Source organism: Oncorhynchus tshawytscha, linkage group LG05 (genome assembly GCF_018296145.1).
Source record: "Oncorhynchus tshawytscha isolate Ot180627B linkage group LG05, Otsh_v2.0, whole genome shotgun sequence".
In the NCBI taxonomy this organism is placed as follows: Eukaryota; Metazoa; Chordata; class Actinopteri; order Salmoniformes; family Salmonidae; genus Oncorhynchus; species Oncorhynchus tshawytscha.
This window is the reverse complement of record NC_056433.1, coordinates 11,408,477-11,426,159: the sequence shown is the minus strand read 5'-3', so window position 1 is coordinate 11,426,159 and position 17,683 is coordinate 11,408,477. Positions and strand designations below refer to the sequence as shown.

Sequence of the window (17,683 nt, the reverse complement as noted above, 5' to 3'; positions counted from 1 at the left end):
AGTCAAGTGGAGGAGTAAGTCAGGGTGGAAGAGTAAAAGTACCAAACGGAGGAACCCTCTTATGAATGACTATAAACTTCATTCTAGGTGGGTAGAGAACTTTGCTATTCAGAAACACCCTTCAGGAAACCCCAGCAGAGTGCCATCCAAACGTTGTGGGAACGTCGTAACCGAAACTGAGCAACGCTGTCACACCTCAATAGGTCGCAGCTTTCTCATTGGAACCTCACGGCCGCACACAAACAAACACACACACACACGTACACACACACACACACACACACACACACACACACACACACACACACACACACACACACACCAACACACGTACACACACACACACACACACACACACACACAAACAAACATGCACGTACACACACACACACACACACACACTCTGTCTTTTCTAACTCTCTCTCTGAACAAAACTAGTTATATGAATCGCCAGTGTGGCAAATCCTTACATACAGCATGCTTGCAGTTGAACCACTCAGATATAGAATCCACAGACTGTGAGTGACATTCATCTCAGAAGCACAGATATAGAATCCATAGACTGGGTGTGACATTCATCTCAGTAGCACAGATATAGAATCCACAGACTGTGAGTGACATTCATCTCAGTAGCACAGATATAGAAAATATAGATTGTGGATGACATTCATCTCAGTAGCAAAGATATAGAATCCACCGACTGTGAGTGACATTCATCTCAGAAGCACAGATATAGAATCCACAGACTGTGAGTGACATTCATCTCAGTAGCACAGATATAGAATCCACAGACTGTGAGTGACATTCATCTCAGTAGCACAGATATAGAATCCATACACTGTGAGTGACATTCATCTCAGTAGCACAGATATAGAATCCACAGACTGTGAGTGACATTCATCTCAGAAGCACAGATATAGAATCCATAGACTGGGTGTGACATTCATCTCAGTAGCACAGATATAGAATCCACAGACTGTGAGTGACATTCATCTCAGTAGCACAGATATAGAATCCACAGACTGTGAGTGACATTCATCTCAGTAGCACAGATATAGAAAATATAGATTGTGGATGACATTCATCTCAGTAGCAAAGATATAGAATCCACAGACTGTGAGTGACATTCATCTCAGTAGCACAGATATAGAATCCACAGACTGTGAGTGACATTCATCTCAGTAGCACAGATATAGAATCCACAGACTGTGAGTGACATTCATCTCAGTAGCACAGATATAGACTCCACAGACTGTGAGTGACATTCATCTCAGTACACAGATATAGAATCCACAGACTGTGAGTGACATTCATCTCAGTAGCACAGATATAGAATCCACAGACTGTGAGTGACATTCATCTCAGTAGCACAGATATAGAATCTATAGACTGGGAGTGACATTCATCTCAGTACACAGATATAGAATCCACAGACTGTGAGTGACATTCATCTCAGTAGCACAGATATAGAATCCACAGACTGTGAGTGACATTCATCTCAGTACACAGATATAGAATCTATAGACTGGGTGTGACATTCATCTCAGTGGTACAGATATAGAATCCACAGACTGTGAGTGACATTCATCTCAGTAGCACAGATATAGAATCCACAGACTGTGAGTGACATTCATCTCAGTAGCACAGATATAGAATCTATAGACTGGGAGTGACATTCATCTCAGTACACAGATATAGAATCTATAGACTGGGTGTGACATTCATCTCAGTACACAGATATAGAATCTATAGACTGGGTGTGACATTCATCTCAGTAGCATACGACTGTAATCGGATGATGTGTGAGTGTATGCCATAACTCCTCTAACACAGACAAGCAGTTAGAGATAGATCATACACACACAGTGACCAAATAGACGTGTCTTATGTTCAGTGGGCAAAACCGGTTGCAATAACATCAGACTGACGTCATGGTCAGGTTGTAGTCTGAATGTAAAAGGACGTTTTTTAGACTGTTTTAGCATCCAGAAAAAGACGCCTTTACCAGGTTGTATCAGGCACTTAAACAAGACAACAATCACGATATGACGTCTTTCCAGGCGCCTTGATTTCTTCATGGAGAACTCTGTTCAATAGGTCTTTAATTTCCCTGAAGGGCTAAAAGACGTCTTTAAATGGTTGTAATCTGACGTTGTATATCAGAGAAATGTTGTCCCTCGACAACTATGGCCCACTGGGTAACTGTGGAGAAGAATGAGTTCAGTGTAAGGTTGTGTTCGTTGCCACGGCAGCCACCCTGGTTGTGTTGTTGTTTGTGTGTGTGGTCCTGTCAGGGGAAATGCCAAGTTCACCCACTCTGGAATGCAGCAGACAGGGATATGCCAGCAGGTGTGTGTGTGTGTGTGTGTGTGTGTGTGTGTGTGTGTGTGTGTGTGTGTGTGTGTGTGTGTGTGTGTGTGTGTGTGTGTGTGTGTGTGTGTGTGTGTGTGTGTGTGTGTGTGTGTGTGTGTGTGTGTGTGTGTTTGTGTGTGTGGATTTTGGATCAACTAGGAGTTTGACCAACTAGGTCAAATGCTATTTCTAGGGGGTTTAGGGTTAAGGTTCAAATAAGTGTTAGGGTTAGAATTACATTAAGGGTTAGGAGCTAGGGTAAGGTTTTCGGGTTAAGGATAGGGTAACGGTACGGGTTAGGGGTTAGGGAAAATAGGATTTTAAATGGGACTGAATTGTGTGTTACCACAATGTTAGTTATACAAGACTGTGTGTGTTTGTGTATAGTATGTGTATGTTTATGCACATGTTGTTCCCCCAGAGGGATTGTATCAGTCAGTCAGTGTCATGCTGAAACTCCTCCCCCTGGAACAAGAAAGGCCAGTGACAGACAGGCCCCCATTAGCCTGCAGTGGATGTGGGCAATGGCGCATTTGGTGACTGTTAGTTCTCAAAGATGATCTCATTTAAAACTATATAGCTCAATGATCTTTTCTACATAATATATATCTAGTTTTAGTAGTTTACACTGAAAATGTTTTATCATTCGGATTAATTTATGTTTCATATATACCAGTACTCCTTGTATATAGCCTGTATATAGCCTGTATATAGCCTCGTTGTTGCTATTTTATTGTGTTACTATTGATTTATCTATTTGAAAATATTCATACCTTTTAACTGCGTTGTTGAGGATCATAAGTAAGAGATCGTAAGTAAGCATTTCTAAGCAAGTGTAAAGTCTACACTTGATATATTAGGTGCATGTGACAAATACAATTTTGGCTAGATTTTCTATGATTTGTCTATAGCCTATATATAAAAAATATATATATATATTTGTCAGTGGTGGCCATGATATAGCAGCAGAGGCGCACCACCAATAAATACTCAGTAGCAAACCAATAAATACTCAGTGAGAAACCAATAAATAATCAGTGAGAAACCAATAAATACTCAGTAAGAAACCAATAAATACTCAGTAAGAAACCAATAAATACTCAGTAAGAAACCAATAAATACTCAGTAAGAAACCAATAAATACTCAGTGAGAAACCAATAAATACTCAGTGAGAAACCAATAAATACTCAGTAAGAAACCAATAAATACTCAGTAAGAAACCAATAAATACTCAGTAAGAAACCAATAAATACTCAGTGAGAAACCAATAAATACTCAGTAAGAAACCAATAAATACTCAGTAAGAAACCAATAAATAGTCAGTAAGAAACCAATAAATACTCAGTGAGAAACCAATAAATACTCAGTAAGGAACCAATAAATACTCAGTAAGAAACCAATAAATACTCAGTAAGAAACCAATAAATACTCAGTAAGAAACCAATAAATACTCAGTAAGAAACCAATAAATACTCAGTAAGAAACCAATAAATACTCAGTAAGAAACCAATAAATACTCAGTAAGAAACCAATAAATACTCAGTAAGGAACCAATAAATACTCAGTAAGAAACCAATAAATACTCAGTAAGAAACCAATAAATATATTTAATTACATTTTTCAAATGATCTTTAACAAAATGTTTGTATATTGTCCCGTACACCCTTCTTTATGTATCTGTTTTTATTTTGGCGACTCCACTGCAGTTCCTCTTAAACCCACTAGCATTGTGATGCGATGCCATCATCAGTATCCAATGACAGAGGGTGGGCGGACCTGGATGATGTCACACGTCTAAGACATGAGTGTTGTTTTGGCCGCTCTAAGTTCACACAGGGTGAAAGGAGCGAAACACACACACGTGAACACTGTGTCCTGAAACTAGGTACAATAACACACACCTTTCCTTGGAATGATCCAAAACACACACCCACACCTTTCCTGGAACCTCCCAGACAATGGGTGGACATGCTTACCGGTAGCTGAAGCACCCGTCTCCACTTCCACTATGAGTCATACTTGAATACCATTGAACTTCACATTTTACACACAAACACACACCGACACCCCCCCCCCCACACCCACCTGTTGCAGCATATACACTACACCAACAAGATGTACTAGAATCAGGTTTAAAAAGGAGGGTATATCACTGGAACCTTCCAAAGGGAGGGTATATCACTGGAACCTTCCAAAGGGAGGGTATATCACTGAAACCTTCCAAAGGGAGGGTATTTCACTGGAACCTTCCAAAGGGAGGGTATATCACTGAAACCTTCCAAAGGGAGGGTATATCACTGAAACCTTCTAAAGGGAGGGTATATCACTGAAACCTTCCAAAGGGAGGGTATATCACTGAAACCTTCCAAAGGGAGGGTATATCACTGAAACCTTCTAAAGGGAGGGTATATCACTGAAACCTTCCAAAGGGAGGGTATATCACTGAAACCTTCTAAAGGGAGGGTATATCACTGGAACCTTCCAAAGGGAGGGTATATCACTGGAACCTTCTAAAGGGAGGGTATATCACTGGAACCTTCCAAAGGGAGGGTATATCACTGAAACCTTCCAAAGGGAGGGTATATCACTGGAACCTTCCAAAGGGAGGGTATATCACTGAAACCTTCAAAGGGAGGGTATATAAAGGGAGGGTATATCACTGAAACCTTGGAACCTTCCAAAGGGGTATTTCACTGGAACCTTCCAAAGGGAGGGTATATCACTGGAACCTTCCAAAGGGAGGGTATATCACTGGAACCTTCCAAAGGGAGGGTATATCACTGGAACCTTCCAAAGGGAGGGTATATCACTGGAACCTTCCAAAGGGAGGGTATATCACTGAAACCTTCCAAAGGGAGGGTATATCACTGAAACCTTCTAAAGGGAGGGTATATCACTGGAACCTTCCAAAGGGAGGGTATATCACTGAAACCTTCCAAAGGGAGGGTATATCACTGAAACCTTCCAAGGGAGGGTATATCACTTCCAAAAGGGAGGGTATATTAATGGTAAAACCTTCCAAAGGGAGGGTATATCACTGAAACCTTCCAAAGGGAGGGTATATCACTGGAACCTTCCAAAGGGAGGGTATATCACTGGAACCTTCCAAAGGGAGGGTATATCACTGGAACCTTCCAAAGGGAGGGTATATTAATGGTAACTTCCAAAGGGAGGGTATATATATATATTTCTTTGTAAATTTTATTTCACCTTTATTTAACCAGGTAGGCTAGTTGAGAACAAGTTCTCATTTACAACTGCGACCTGGCCAAGATAAAGCAAAGCAGTGTGAAAAGACAGCAATACAGAGTTACACATGGAATAAACAATAAACAAGTCAATAACACAATAAACAAGTCAATACAGTAGAAAAAAGAAAGTCTATATACATTGTGTGCAAAAGGCATGAGGTGGTAGGCAATAAATAGGCCATAGGAGCAAATAATTACAATTTAGCAGATTAACACTGGAGTGATAAATGAGCAGATGATGATGTGCAAGTAGAGATACTGGTGTGCAAAAGAGCAGAAACGTAAATAAAATAAAAACAGTATGGGGAAGAGGTAGGTAGATTGGGTGGGCCATTTACCGATGCACTATGTACAGCTGCAGCGATCGGTTAGCTGCTCAGATAGTTGATGTTTAAAGTTGGTGAGGGAAATAAAAGTCTCCAACTTCAGCGATTTTTGCAATTCATTCTAGTCACTGGCAGTAGAGAACTGGAAGGAAAGGCGGACAAATGAGGTGTAGGCTTTGGGGATGATCAGTGAGATATACCTGCTGCAACGTGTGCTACGGGTGGGTGTTGTTATCCTGACCAGAGAACTGAGTTAAGGCGGAGCTTTACCTAGCATTGACTTATAGATGACCTGGGGCCAGTGGGTCTGGCAACGAATATGTAGCGAGGGCCAGCCGACTAGAGCATACAGGTCGCAGTGGTGGGTGGTATAAGGTGATTTGGTAACAAAACGGGTGGCACTGTGATAGACTGCATCCAGTTTGCTGAGTAGAGTATTGGAAGCTATTTTGTAGATGACATCACCGAAGTCGAGGATCGGTAGGATAGTCAGTTTTACATGGGTAAGTTTGGCAGCGTGAGTGAAGGAGGCTTTGTTGCGAGATAGAAAGCAGATTCAAGATTTGATTTTGGATTGGAGATGTTTAATATGAGTCTGGAAGGAGAGTTTACAGTCTAACCAGACACCTAGGTATTTATAGTTGTCCACATATTCTAGTTCGGAACCGTCCAGGGTGGTGATGCTAGTCGGGCGGGCGGGTGCGGGCAGCGAGCGGTTCAAAAGCATGCATTTGGTTTTACTAGCGTTTAAGAGCAGTTGGAGGCCACGGAAGGAACGTTGTATGGCATTGAAGCTTGTCTGGAAGTTAGTTAGCACAGTGTCCAAGGAAGGGCCAGAAGTATACAGAATCGTGTCGTCTGCATAGAGGTGGATCAGGGAATCGCCCGCAGCAAGAGCGACATCATTGATATATACAGATAAAAGAGTCGGCCCGAGAATTTAACCCTGCTGTACCCCCATAGAGACTGCCAGAGGTCCGGACAACATGCCCTCCGATTTGACACACTGAACTCTGTCTGCAAAGTAGTTGGTGAACCAGGCGAGACCGTCATTAGAAAAACCAAGGCTATTGAGTCTGCCGATAAGAATACAATGATTGACAGAGTCGAAAGCCTTGGCCAGGTCGATGAAGATGGCTGCACAGCACTGTCTTTTATCGATGGCAGTTATGATATCGTTTAGTACCTTGAGCGTGGCTGAGGTGCACCCGTGACCGGCTTGGAAACCAGATTGCACAGCGGAGAAGGTACGGTGGGATTCGAAATAGTCAGTGATCTGTTTATTAATTTGGTTTTCAAAGACTTTAGATAGGCAAGGCAGGATGGATATAGGTCTGTAACAGTTTGGGTCTAGGGTGTCACCCCCTTTGAAGAGGGGGATGACCGCAGCGGCTTTCCAATTTTTAGGGATCTCCGATGATACGAAAGAGAGGTTGAACAGGCTGGTAACTTCCAAAGGGAGGGTATATTACTGGAAACTTTCAAAGGGAGGGTATATTACTGGAAACTTCCAAAGGGAGGGTATATTAATGGAAACATTCAAAGGGAGGGTATATTCCTGGAAACTTTCAAAGGGAGGGTATATTCCTGGAAACTTTCAAAGGGAGGGTATATTAAAACCTGTTTGGGATGATGCGAATTTTCGCAGCTTTTTGTTAAAAAAACATTTCAGCGCCCTGCTACTCATTCCAGGAATATAGTATATGCATATGATTAGTATGTGTGGATAGAAAACACTCAGACGTTTCTAAAACTGTTTAAATCACGGCTGTGACTATAACAGAACGTCTGTTTCATCGAAAAGCGCAGGAAAATCTGATCACTGGAGATGGAAAAAAATATCCATGCGCCACTCCCATGAATTGTTAAAGGTGAACCGTAATATATGGGGCCGAGCTTGCAGTACCTACAGCTTCCACAGGATCTAGAGTCTCCTCATTTGAATCTGAATTGATTCTTGGTAGATCCGACCAAAGGGAACCGATTCTCTCCGACCACCGGAGGCATTGTCTGTCTTTTTATCCGGACATTTTTCCACACGGCAGGGGAATTTACATCGCCCACTGATGATTTTTATAGCTTATTGACGTGTAGTAATACCTAAAGTTGCATTAGAAAGGTATTTCGAAGTGTTTTGTGAAAGTTTATCGTCGACTTTTTAACTTTTAAAAAATGACGTTACGTTAGGCTATTTTTTCCGTTTTCCACACAGTCTTCATAGATCGATATCTAGGCTATATATGGACCGATTTAATCCAAAAAAGACCCAGTATTGATTATGGGACATCAAGGAGTGCCAAGAAAGAAGATGGTCAAAGGTAATGAATGTTTTATATTTTATTGTGCGGTTTGTGTAGCGCCGACTATGCTAATTATTTTTGTTTACATCCTCTACGGGTCTTTTGGGGTGTTACATGCTATCAGATAATAGCTTCTTATGCTTTCGCCGAAAAGCATTTTACAAATCTGACTCGGTGGAAATTCAAAGTGTAGCTTTAATTCAATACCTTGTTTGTGTGTTTTCATGAAAGTTTGAATTTTAATGAAAAACGATCAGTGACGCTCTAAAATATCCGCTGATTTGATCCCCACAACGGAACCTAACAAGTTAATGGAAACTTTCAAAGGGAGGGTATATTCCTGGAAACTTTCAAAGGGAGCGTATATTAATGGAAACTTTCAAAGTTTACCAGTAAACTACCAAAATGTTGTTAACTTTCAAGGATTTTATATAATGTTTGGGTCCTTCACATTATCATAGGTGTTTAATAATCTCTGGCCCTCTGTGTGGCCTTATCACATGTAAAATATATAAAATAATCAAATACTCTGATTTTAAAATAGAAAATAGAATGACATCGCTGTAAAGCATTACTCTAAGTATAAACCATCAACTCAGTGAATAGTCTTGGAGTTTAATATGAGGGTTTCAGCATGAAATGTCCTTTATGTCTTTAACACACTTATTTGACAATGTCAATATGTCGTTATTGAAAATGTTTTGTCGCCAAACTGGTGGTAGTTGTGAAGAAAGTTAATAGTTGGAAGAGTTGCAGAATGAATTAAAATAATGCCATTGTTGATTAGCTCCCGAGTGGCACAGTGGTCTAAGGCACTGCATCTCAGTGCTAGAGGGGTCACTACAGACACCCTGGTTCAAATCCAGGCTACATCACAACTGGCTGTGATTGGAAGTCCCATAAGGGGGTGCACAAATGGCCCATTGTTTGGCTGGTGTAGACTGCCATAGTAAATAAACTTTTGCTCTTAACGGACTTAGTTAAATATATATCATTTTAAATTGGATGGTTTATTTTTATTAATCAGTCTATTTTCTCTTGAACCATATGGTCAATCCACTAGAAACAAATGGACAATATGGACACAGATATAACAAAGATGACTCTATAAGAATTATATATTTTTTAAGTTATCAAGTATACATTACCAATGTTACCATAGAGTACCTATTATTAAATATTATGGTAATTTTGATACATTGCAGGTATCTTTGCAACCCTAACCAGAACATACAGTACCCGTCAAAAGTTAGGACAAACCTACTCATTCCAGGGTTTTCTTAATTTTACTATTTTCTACATTGTAGATGTATGAAATAACACATATGGAATCATGTAGTAACCAAAAAAGTGTTAAGCAAATCAAAATATATTTTATATTTGAGATTCTTCAAAGTAGTCGCCCTTTGCCTTGATGATAGCTTTGCCCACTCTTGGCATTCTCTCAACCAGCTTTACCAGTCACCTGGTATGCATTTCAATTACCAGTCTTTGTGGAATTGATTTCCTTCTTAATGCATTTGAGCCAATCAGTTGTGCTGTGACAAGGTAGTGGTGGTATACAGAAGATAGTCCTATTTGGTAAACGACCAAGTCTGTATTTAGGCAAGAACAGCTCAAATGAGCAAAGAGAAACAACAGTCCATCATTACTTAAAGACATGAAGGTCAGCCAATAAAGAAAATATCAAGAACTTTGAAAGTTTCTTCAAGTGACGTCGCAAAAACCATCAAGCGCTATGAGGAAACTGGATCTCATGAGGACCACCACAGGAAAGGAAGACCCAGAGTTACCTCTGCTGAGGATAAGTTCATTAGAGTTACCAGCCTCAGAAATTGCAGTCCAAATAAATGCTTCACAGAGTTCAACTAACAGACACATCTCAACATCAACCCTGAACAGAGACTGCGTGAATCAGGCCTTCATGGTCGAATTGCTGCAAAGAAACCCCTACTATAGGACATCAATAAGAAGAAGACACTTGCTTGAGCAAAGAAACATGAGCAATGGACATTAGATCGGTGGAAATCTTTCCTTTGGTATGATGAGTCCAAATTTGAGATTTTTCGTTCCAACTGCCGTGTCTTTGTGACATGCAGAGTAAGTGAACGGATGATCTCTGCATGTGTGGTTCCCTCCATGAAGCATGGAGGAGGAGGAGGAGGTGTGACGGTGTGGGGGTGCTTTGCTGGTGACACTGTCAGTGATTTATTTAGAAATCGACGCACACTTAACCAGCATGGCTACCACAGCATTCTGCAGCGATACACCATCCCATCTGGTTTGCGCTATCATTTGTTTTTCAGCAGGACAATGACCCAACACACACCTTCAGGCTGCGTAAGGGATATTTGACCAGGAAAGAGAGTGATGGAATGCTGTATCAGATGACCTGGCCTCCACAATCACCTGACCTCAACCAAATTGAGATGGTTTGGGATGAGTTGGACCGCAGAGTGAAGGAAGGAAAAGCAGCCAACAAGTGCTCAGCATATGTGGGAAATCCTTAAAGACTGTTGGAAAAGCTGGTTGAGAGAATGCCAAGAGTGTGCAAAGCTGTCATCAAGGCAAAGGGTGGCTACTTTGAAAAATACATTTTGATTTGTTTCACACTTTTTTTTGGTTACTACATGATTCCATACGTGTTATGTCATAGTTTTGATGTCTTCACTATTATTCTACAATGTAGAAAATAGTACAAATAAAGAAAAACCCTTGAATAAGTTGGTCTGTCCAAATCTTTGACTGGTAGTGTAATTTAACAATATTAGGCTGAGTTAATAAAACAGTAAAACCTATGCAAATTAGTTTTTAGTGATACAATCTTTATCAAACAAAAACATACATATGTAAAAACAAAAGCATAAATACTGTGTCTAAAACAGAAACATTCATATCTAAAAACACTAACATTATTTCAGTCGTTCGGGCACAAGCACTTCTGTGTAAACTGATAGATTATCAGAGGGTATAAAAACAACACTGTGGCGCCTAAACATGGTGTGTGTGAGTGTGTGTATATGTGACTGCTGCCAAATGTTCCTCCTGTGTCATTTCCTGACATTGAAGTGCCTCGTCACCTCGGAGGCCTCTGACTCGGACTGTTATCATGAAGACAGCCAGAGAAGGGTCAAACACACTAATTGTTCCAGAACACATAACATGGAATTCGTCAGCCTACTTCAAAAAAATCAAGACAGAGTGTGCACTGCGCTGCTAAGTCAGATACTCAATAACATGAAGCTCAATGGTTGTAACAGTGTGCTTGTAGGACTACACTAACAAACAATGTTGGGGTCACTTCATTTTTTGAATAAAGTCAAACATTGAACACGTTTTGTTGAAAATGTATATGCATTTGTACTGTTCTGATATCAGTCTTCTTCTGGCTACAGAACCAGAGCCATACTTCTTAGGTGGGTTTCTGATCAGGAAAGATCCACAACTATTCTGAGAACAAAATCCTTAAATCTACACACACACACACACACACACACACACACACACACGCACACGCACACACACACGCACACACACACACACACACACACACACACACACACACACACACACAGGTGGTGAGCTGAGACCTCAGACAGCTCTTCTCTGATTGGTGCATTAGTTAAGACGAGTTAATGAGGTAATGCCTTGGACCTGGTGGACACACACACTTTCCTAAATAGCGAGGACAAAAGTATGACCATACCTTTATGGTCTATTTTAACTTAGAAAAGTCAGACCGAGGCACAAACAAACAGTGTCTCCAGACACCTTGGTCCTGGTATTACACAGGAGAGAAAAGCATCATTAACATTGTTAGTCTTGCCTGTCACTCAATAAAACCTCACTTCATTTTCTCTGTATGGAAGACGACCGGGGGAATCAAGTAGGGGACAGTTTGTGGGGCAGTGGGACATGGTGAGAGAAAGTCAATGATAGGGACAGTTATATGAAATACACAGAACAGGGAAAATATGAGAAAGAATGGGACTGAGGGGGAAATTTACTCTGTGCTTAAGGTAGTGTAAACCCTCCTTAGAACTAGCCTCGTACTGCCGTCCAGATCAGGCAAGCTTAAATACATGTGTTTAGCTGATTCAGTGATTTAGTGAAATATACGTATGTGAGCTCACAGATCTGGATGGTAGTTTGAGGCTACCTTATAGCGAGCATTGTCGAAGAGAAGTTTAAAAATGAATTATGATGATCTGTGCTCTTTTGCATTATGAAAATGTTACGCTGAATGTCCGAGGCTATAAAGAGATTTTTAGAGAATTATATTTTGTGTACTAAGTCTGACATCTCCCCATTATACCATGATAGTCTTGTGTCTTTCTGTAGTAAAACCGTATAGGACAGCCCCTCAAATACCTCAACAGTAGGAAATGGCAACGTTGCTGTGAGAAAAAAACCTGACTCTGTTTTAACTCACAAACTGTCCTATACTCCTTGTCCACTTGCCAGTGGTGATTATTTGTCACATGTGCGGAATACAACAGGTGTGGAGCTTACAGTGAAATGCTTACTTACAAGGTCTTAACCAACAATGCAGTTAAGAAAAATACAAAAAAAATAAAAGTATGAAATAAAAGTAACAAATAATTAAAGAGCAGCAGTAAAATAACAATAGAGAGGCTATATACCAGGGGGTACCGGTACAGAGTAAATGTGTGGGGGCACAGGTTAGTTGAGGTAATATGTAGTAGTTATTAAAGTGACTATGCATAGATAATAAAAGAGAGTAGCAGCAGCGTAAAAGAGTGGGGGGGGCAATGCAAAATAGTCTGGGTAGCCATTTGATTAGATGTTCAGGAGTCGTATGGCTTGGGGGTAGAAGTTGGTTAGAAGCCTCTTGGACCTAGACTTACCGCTTGCCGTGTGGTAGCAGAGAGAACAGTCTATGACTAGGGTGGCTGGAGTCTTTGACAATTTTTATGGCCTTGTATAGAGGTCCTGGATGGCAGGAAGCTTGGTCCTAGTGATGTACTGGGCCGATCGCACAACCCTCTGTAGTGCCTTGCGGTCAGAGGCCGAGCAGTTGCCATACCAGGCAGTGATGCAACCCATCAGGATGCTCTCGATGGTGCAGCTGTAAAACCTTTGGAGGATCTCAGGACCCATGCCAAATCTTTTCAGTCTCCTGAAGGGAAATAGGTTTTGTCGTGCCCTCTTCACGACTGTCTTGGTGTGCTTGGACCATGTTAGTTTGTTGGTGTTGTGGACGCCAAGGACCTTGAAGCTCTCAACCTGCTCCACTACAGCCCCGTCGATGGAAATAGGCGTGTCCCATCAAAGTGTGCCCTCACACTGGTCTCGTCCCAAATGGAACCCTATTCCCTACATAGTGAACTACTTTTGACCACAGCCCTATGGACCCTGGGCAAAAGTAATGGACTCTATAGGGCTTAGGGTGCCATTTGGGACCTGCCCACTGACTGACTGACTGGCTGCTCATATCACATAAAGGACACACACACTGTCGATATCTGACTCTGACACCTGATTCAGCCTCCTGGCCCTATCCTGACACCCCTGTCACACACACACATAGACAAATACACACACATACACTCACATTTGCTATGGCGACACACACACAAACACACACACAGTCGGGGGCATGTCCCCAGTGCATTGTTTGAATCATGAATTGTGCCAAATGACATTTGACCCACTCACCCACACCCACACATGCCTCCTATAGTTTTCAAAGGAGACAAATTATCAGGACATAGGGCGGCGCACAATCGGCCCAGCATCGTCCGGGTTTGGCCAGTGACTTGCCTAGTTAAATAAAGGTTAAATAAAAAATAGAAAAAGGTGTTCAAACTTTGGCAAGGGAAAACTAAAATGAGAGTTTCTTATTAGTCCCCCCCGCATCAGTCTGTTTCCTTTCGTTTGGTGCCTGGTAGACTATTCCACGGAATGACTGTTGGCCAAGCCTACAAAGTAGCTGTAGTTGGAGTGACACCTACCTCTCGTGGTAGCCTAGCAGTTAGCATGTTAGGTCAGAAACCAAAAGGTTGCTGGTTTGAATACCAGAGCAGACAAGGTAAAAAATCTGTTGATGTGCAAACAACACATTTCACTGCACCAATCTACCTACATGTGCCCCCGCACATTGACTCTGTACCGATACCCCCTGTATATAGCCTCCACATTGACTCTGTACCGGTACCCCCTGTATATAGCCTCCACATTGACTCTGTACTGGTACCCCCTGTATATAGCCTCGCTATTGTTATTTTACTGCTGCTCTTTAATTATTTCTCTTAAAACTGCTTGTAAGTAAGCATTTCACAGTAAGATTGTATTATATCTGTTGTATTCGGCACATAAACTACAAATAAACTTGATCTGTTTTTATTTGATCAGATCCAAGAATACAGCCATTAAAATCCCCTTCAACAACATTGCTGCCTGTGAGATATCTTGATACAGCCTCTACAACACACACACACACAAACATTTGTTAAAAACAAAATACTATCTAGTCTTCTGACTTTCTTTAGGAATGTTCTATTTTTTTTTTAAACACAGTATTTTTCAGGCCAGTTAGTGCATACTAGCAACACGCATAACCACCAAACCAGACAAGCAAATTCAGGGCAACTAAAACAACCCAAACCTAGGACAAATCACCTTAAATCTACAGTTTTATACAGAACCATAGCTGAATGGAACTCTTTACCAATCCATATTTCTAGCTGAATGGAACTCTTTACCAATCCATATTTCTAGCTGAATGGAACTCTTTACCAATCCATATTTCTCAGCTGAATGGAACTCTTTACCAATCCATATTTCTCAGCTGAATGGAACTCTTTACCAATCCATATTTCTAGCTGAATGGAACTCTTTACCAATCCATATTTCTAGCTGAATGGAACTCTTTACCAATCCATATTTCTCAGCTGAATGGAACTCTTTACCAATCCATATTTCTAGCTGAATGGAACTCTTTACCAATCCATATTTCTAGCTGAATGGAACTCTTTACCAATCCATATTTCTAGCTGAATGGAACTCTTTACCAATCCATATTTCTAGCTGAATGGAACTCTTTACCAATCCATATTTCTAGCTGAATGGAACTCTTTACCAATCCATATTTCTAGCTGAATGGAACTCTTTACCAATCCATATTTCTAGCTGAATGGAACTCTTTACCAATCCATATTTCTAGCTGAATGGAACTCTTTACCAATCCATATTTCTAGCTGAATGGAACTCTTTACCAATCCATATTTCTAGCTGAATGGAACTCTTTACCAATCCATATTTCTAGCTGAATGGAACTCTTTACCAATCCATATTTCTAGCTGAATGGAACTCTTTACCAATCCATATTTCTCAGCTGAATGGAACTCTTTACCAATCCATATTTCTCAGCTGAATGGAACTCTTTACCAATCCATATTTCTAGCTGAATGGAACTCTTTTACCAATCCATATTTCTAGCTGAATGGAACTCTTTACCAATCCATATTTCTAGCTGAATGGAACTCTTTACCAATCCATATTTCTAGCTGAATGGAACTCTTTACCAATCCATATTTCTAGCTGAATGGAACTCTTTACCAATCCATATTTCTAGCTGAATGGAACTCTTTACCAATCCATATTTCTAGCTGAATGGAACTCTTTACCAATCCATATTTCTAGCTGAATGGAACTCTTTACCAATCCATATTTCTCAGCTGAATGGAACTCTTTATCAATCCATATTTCTCAGGCAAAAAGTCAATCCACCTACAAGAAAAAAATTAAAGAACTAATCTAATGTGATAGACCATATGACTGGACAGGAAATAAAAAGCATCAACTGAGTTTCCTGTCAGGTATTTCATTGTCTTTATTGTCTACTTGTTGAATGTTTTTGAAGCCTTGATTTGTCGTTGTTTGTAATGTCTTGTTAATTGGTGTTGGATCCCAGGAAGCTTAGCTAGCGTTACGATGTTAGCTAATGGGGATCCTAATAAAAATTACAAAATTACACTCACATGCACATGCTCACAAGCACAGACATACACAAACACACCTCAATCCTGTCCTTTTACTACGAGCCAAACTCTCCCCTGTGGATGACAGAGAACTCATAAAGTCCACTCCTATTCCTTTGGCTGTGTGTGTCCACTATAGACATATCCTACAAGCATTTGAAACCTCATGAATACAGAACCAACCATCAGACACACAGTATATGAGTGATTACTTCCTGATCCAGTATGTGAGTGATTACTTCCCGATCCAGTATATGAGTGATTACTTCCCGATCCAGTATGTGAGTGATTACTTCCCGATCCAGTATGTGAGTGATTACTTCCCGATCCAGTATGTGAGTGATTACTTCCCGATCCAGTATGTGAGTGATTACTTCCCAATCCAGTATATGAGTGATTACTTCCCGATCCAGTATGTGAGTGATTACTTCCTGATCCAGTATGTGAGTGATTACTTCCTGATCCAGTATGTGAGTGATTACTTCCTGATCTGATCCAGTTGGAGTGATTCACTAGTAGAAAGAAATGGTTCTGAAGCGGCGGCCATTGGTCAGTTACTGGGGCAATATAATTAAGTTAATGCTCGGCCCACTGACATAACAAACCCTACCCCCTGCACTATTTGCAATTCTGACGGGACAGGTGAAATAAATACATATGGAGGACACTTCGCTAAGACCTTTGGAAAGCTAGATGGAGTAACACAATTGGGTCCCAATTTACCAGTCCCTTCAGGTTTCCAAACAATGAAGGTTATTGTAGGGGCAGGCACCCATAGTGATAGTAAGTGCTTTTTCCCAACTGGCCCGTGTATAAAGCCCTTTTCACATCAGCTGATGTCACAAAGTGCTATACAGAAACCCAGCCTAAAACCCCAAACAGCAAGCAATGCAGATGTAGAAGCATGGTGGCTAGGAAGAAAGGAACCTAGGAAGAAACCTACTGTACAGAGGAACCAGGCTCTGAGGGGTGGCCAGTCCTCTTCTGGCTGTGCCGGGTAGATATTAGAAGAGTACATGTGTGGCCATAAAGGCCAGATTGTTATTCTGAGAAAACCTTTCAGTCCTAGCTACCTAGAGAATTCAGGCCAAGAGTTTTTAATGATCAGATCAAGCTTTGGGGAAAACTCCAGGTTCTACACATAGGTGACGGTCTTACCTACGGAGGGTGCCCTGTGGTGGGTAGGACACTCCAGGGTCCCCTGTTGGGTTCGACCAAACATGGCAGAGTAGACGGCGATCTGCATCCCCTGTTTACAGCTCAGCTTCATCCTCTCCTCCTCACACACCACCATACTCTTATACTCATCTGGAAGGGGGTGGGGGAGAGATATCATCTTTAGGATCATCACAGACACACCTTACCCTTTCTGTCGGTCTCAGGCTTACTCTCAAATTGGCCTTTTATTTTGCCTGTGAGTGTGCAGTTGTTCAGGTGTGCACATGTGAAG

The 17,683-nt window shown here is 41.1% G+C and overlaps 1 protein-coding gene across 1 annotated transcript in view; it reads right to left on the bottom strand.

Moving 5' to 3' along the window:
• Nucleotides 1–17,683, bottom strand: part of LOC112249916 (protein eva-1 homolog A) — a 163,744-nt gene that overhangs the window by 102,177 nt on the left and 43,884 nt on the right. The window contains exon 4 of the mRNA XM_042321463.1: nt 17,392–17,541. Within this exon, the coding sequence (XP_042177397.1) occupies nt 17,392–17,541 (150 nt within the window). The remainder of the gene's footprint in view (nt 1–17,391; nt 17,542–17,683) is intronic.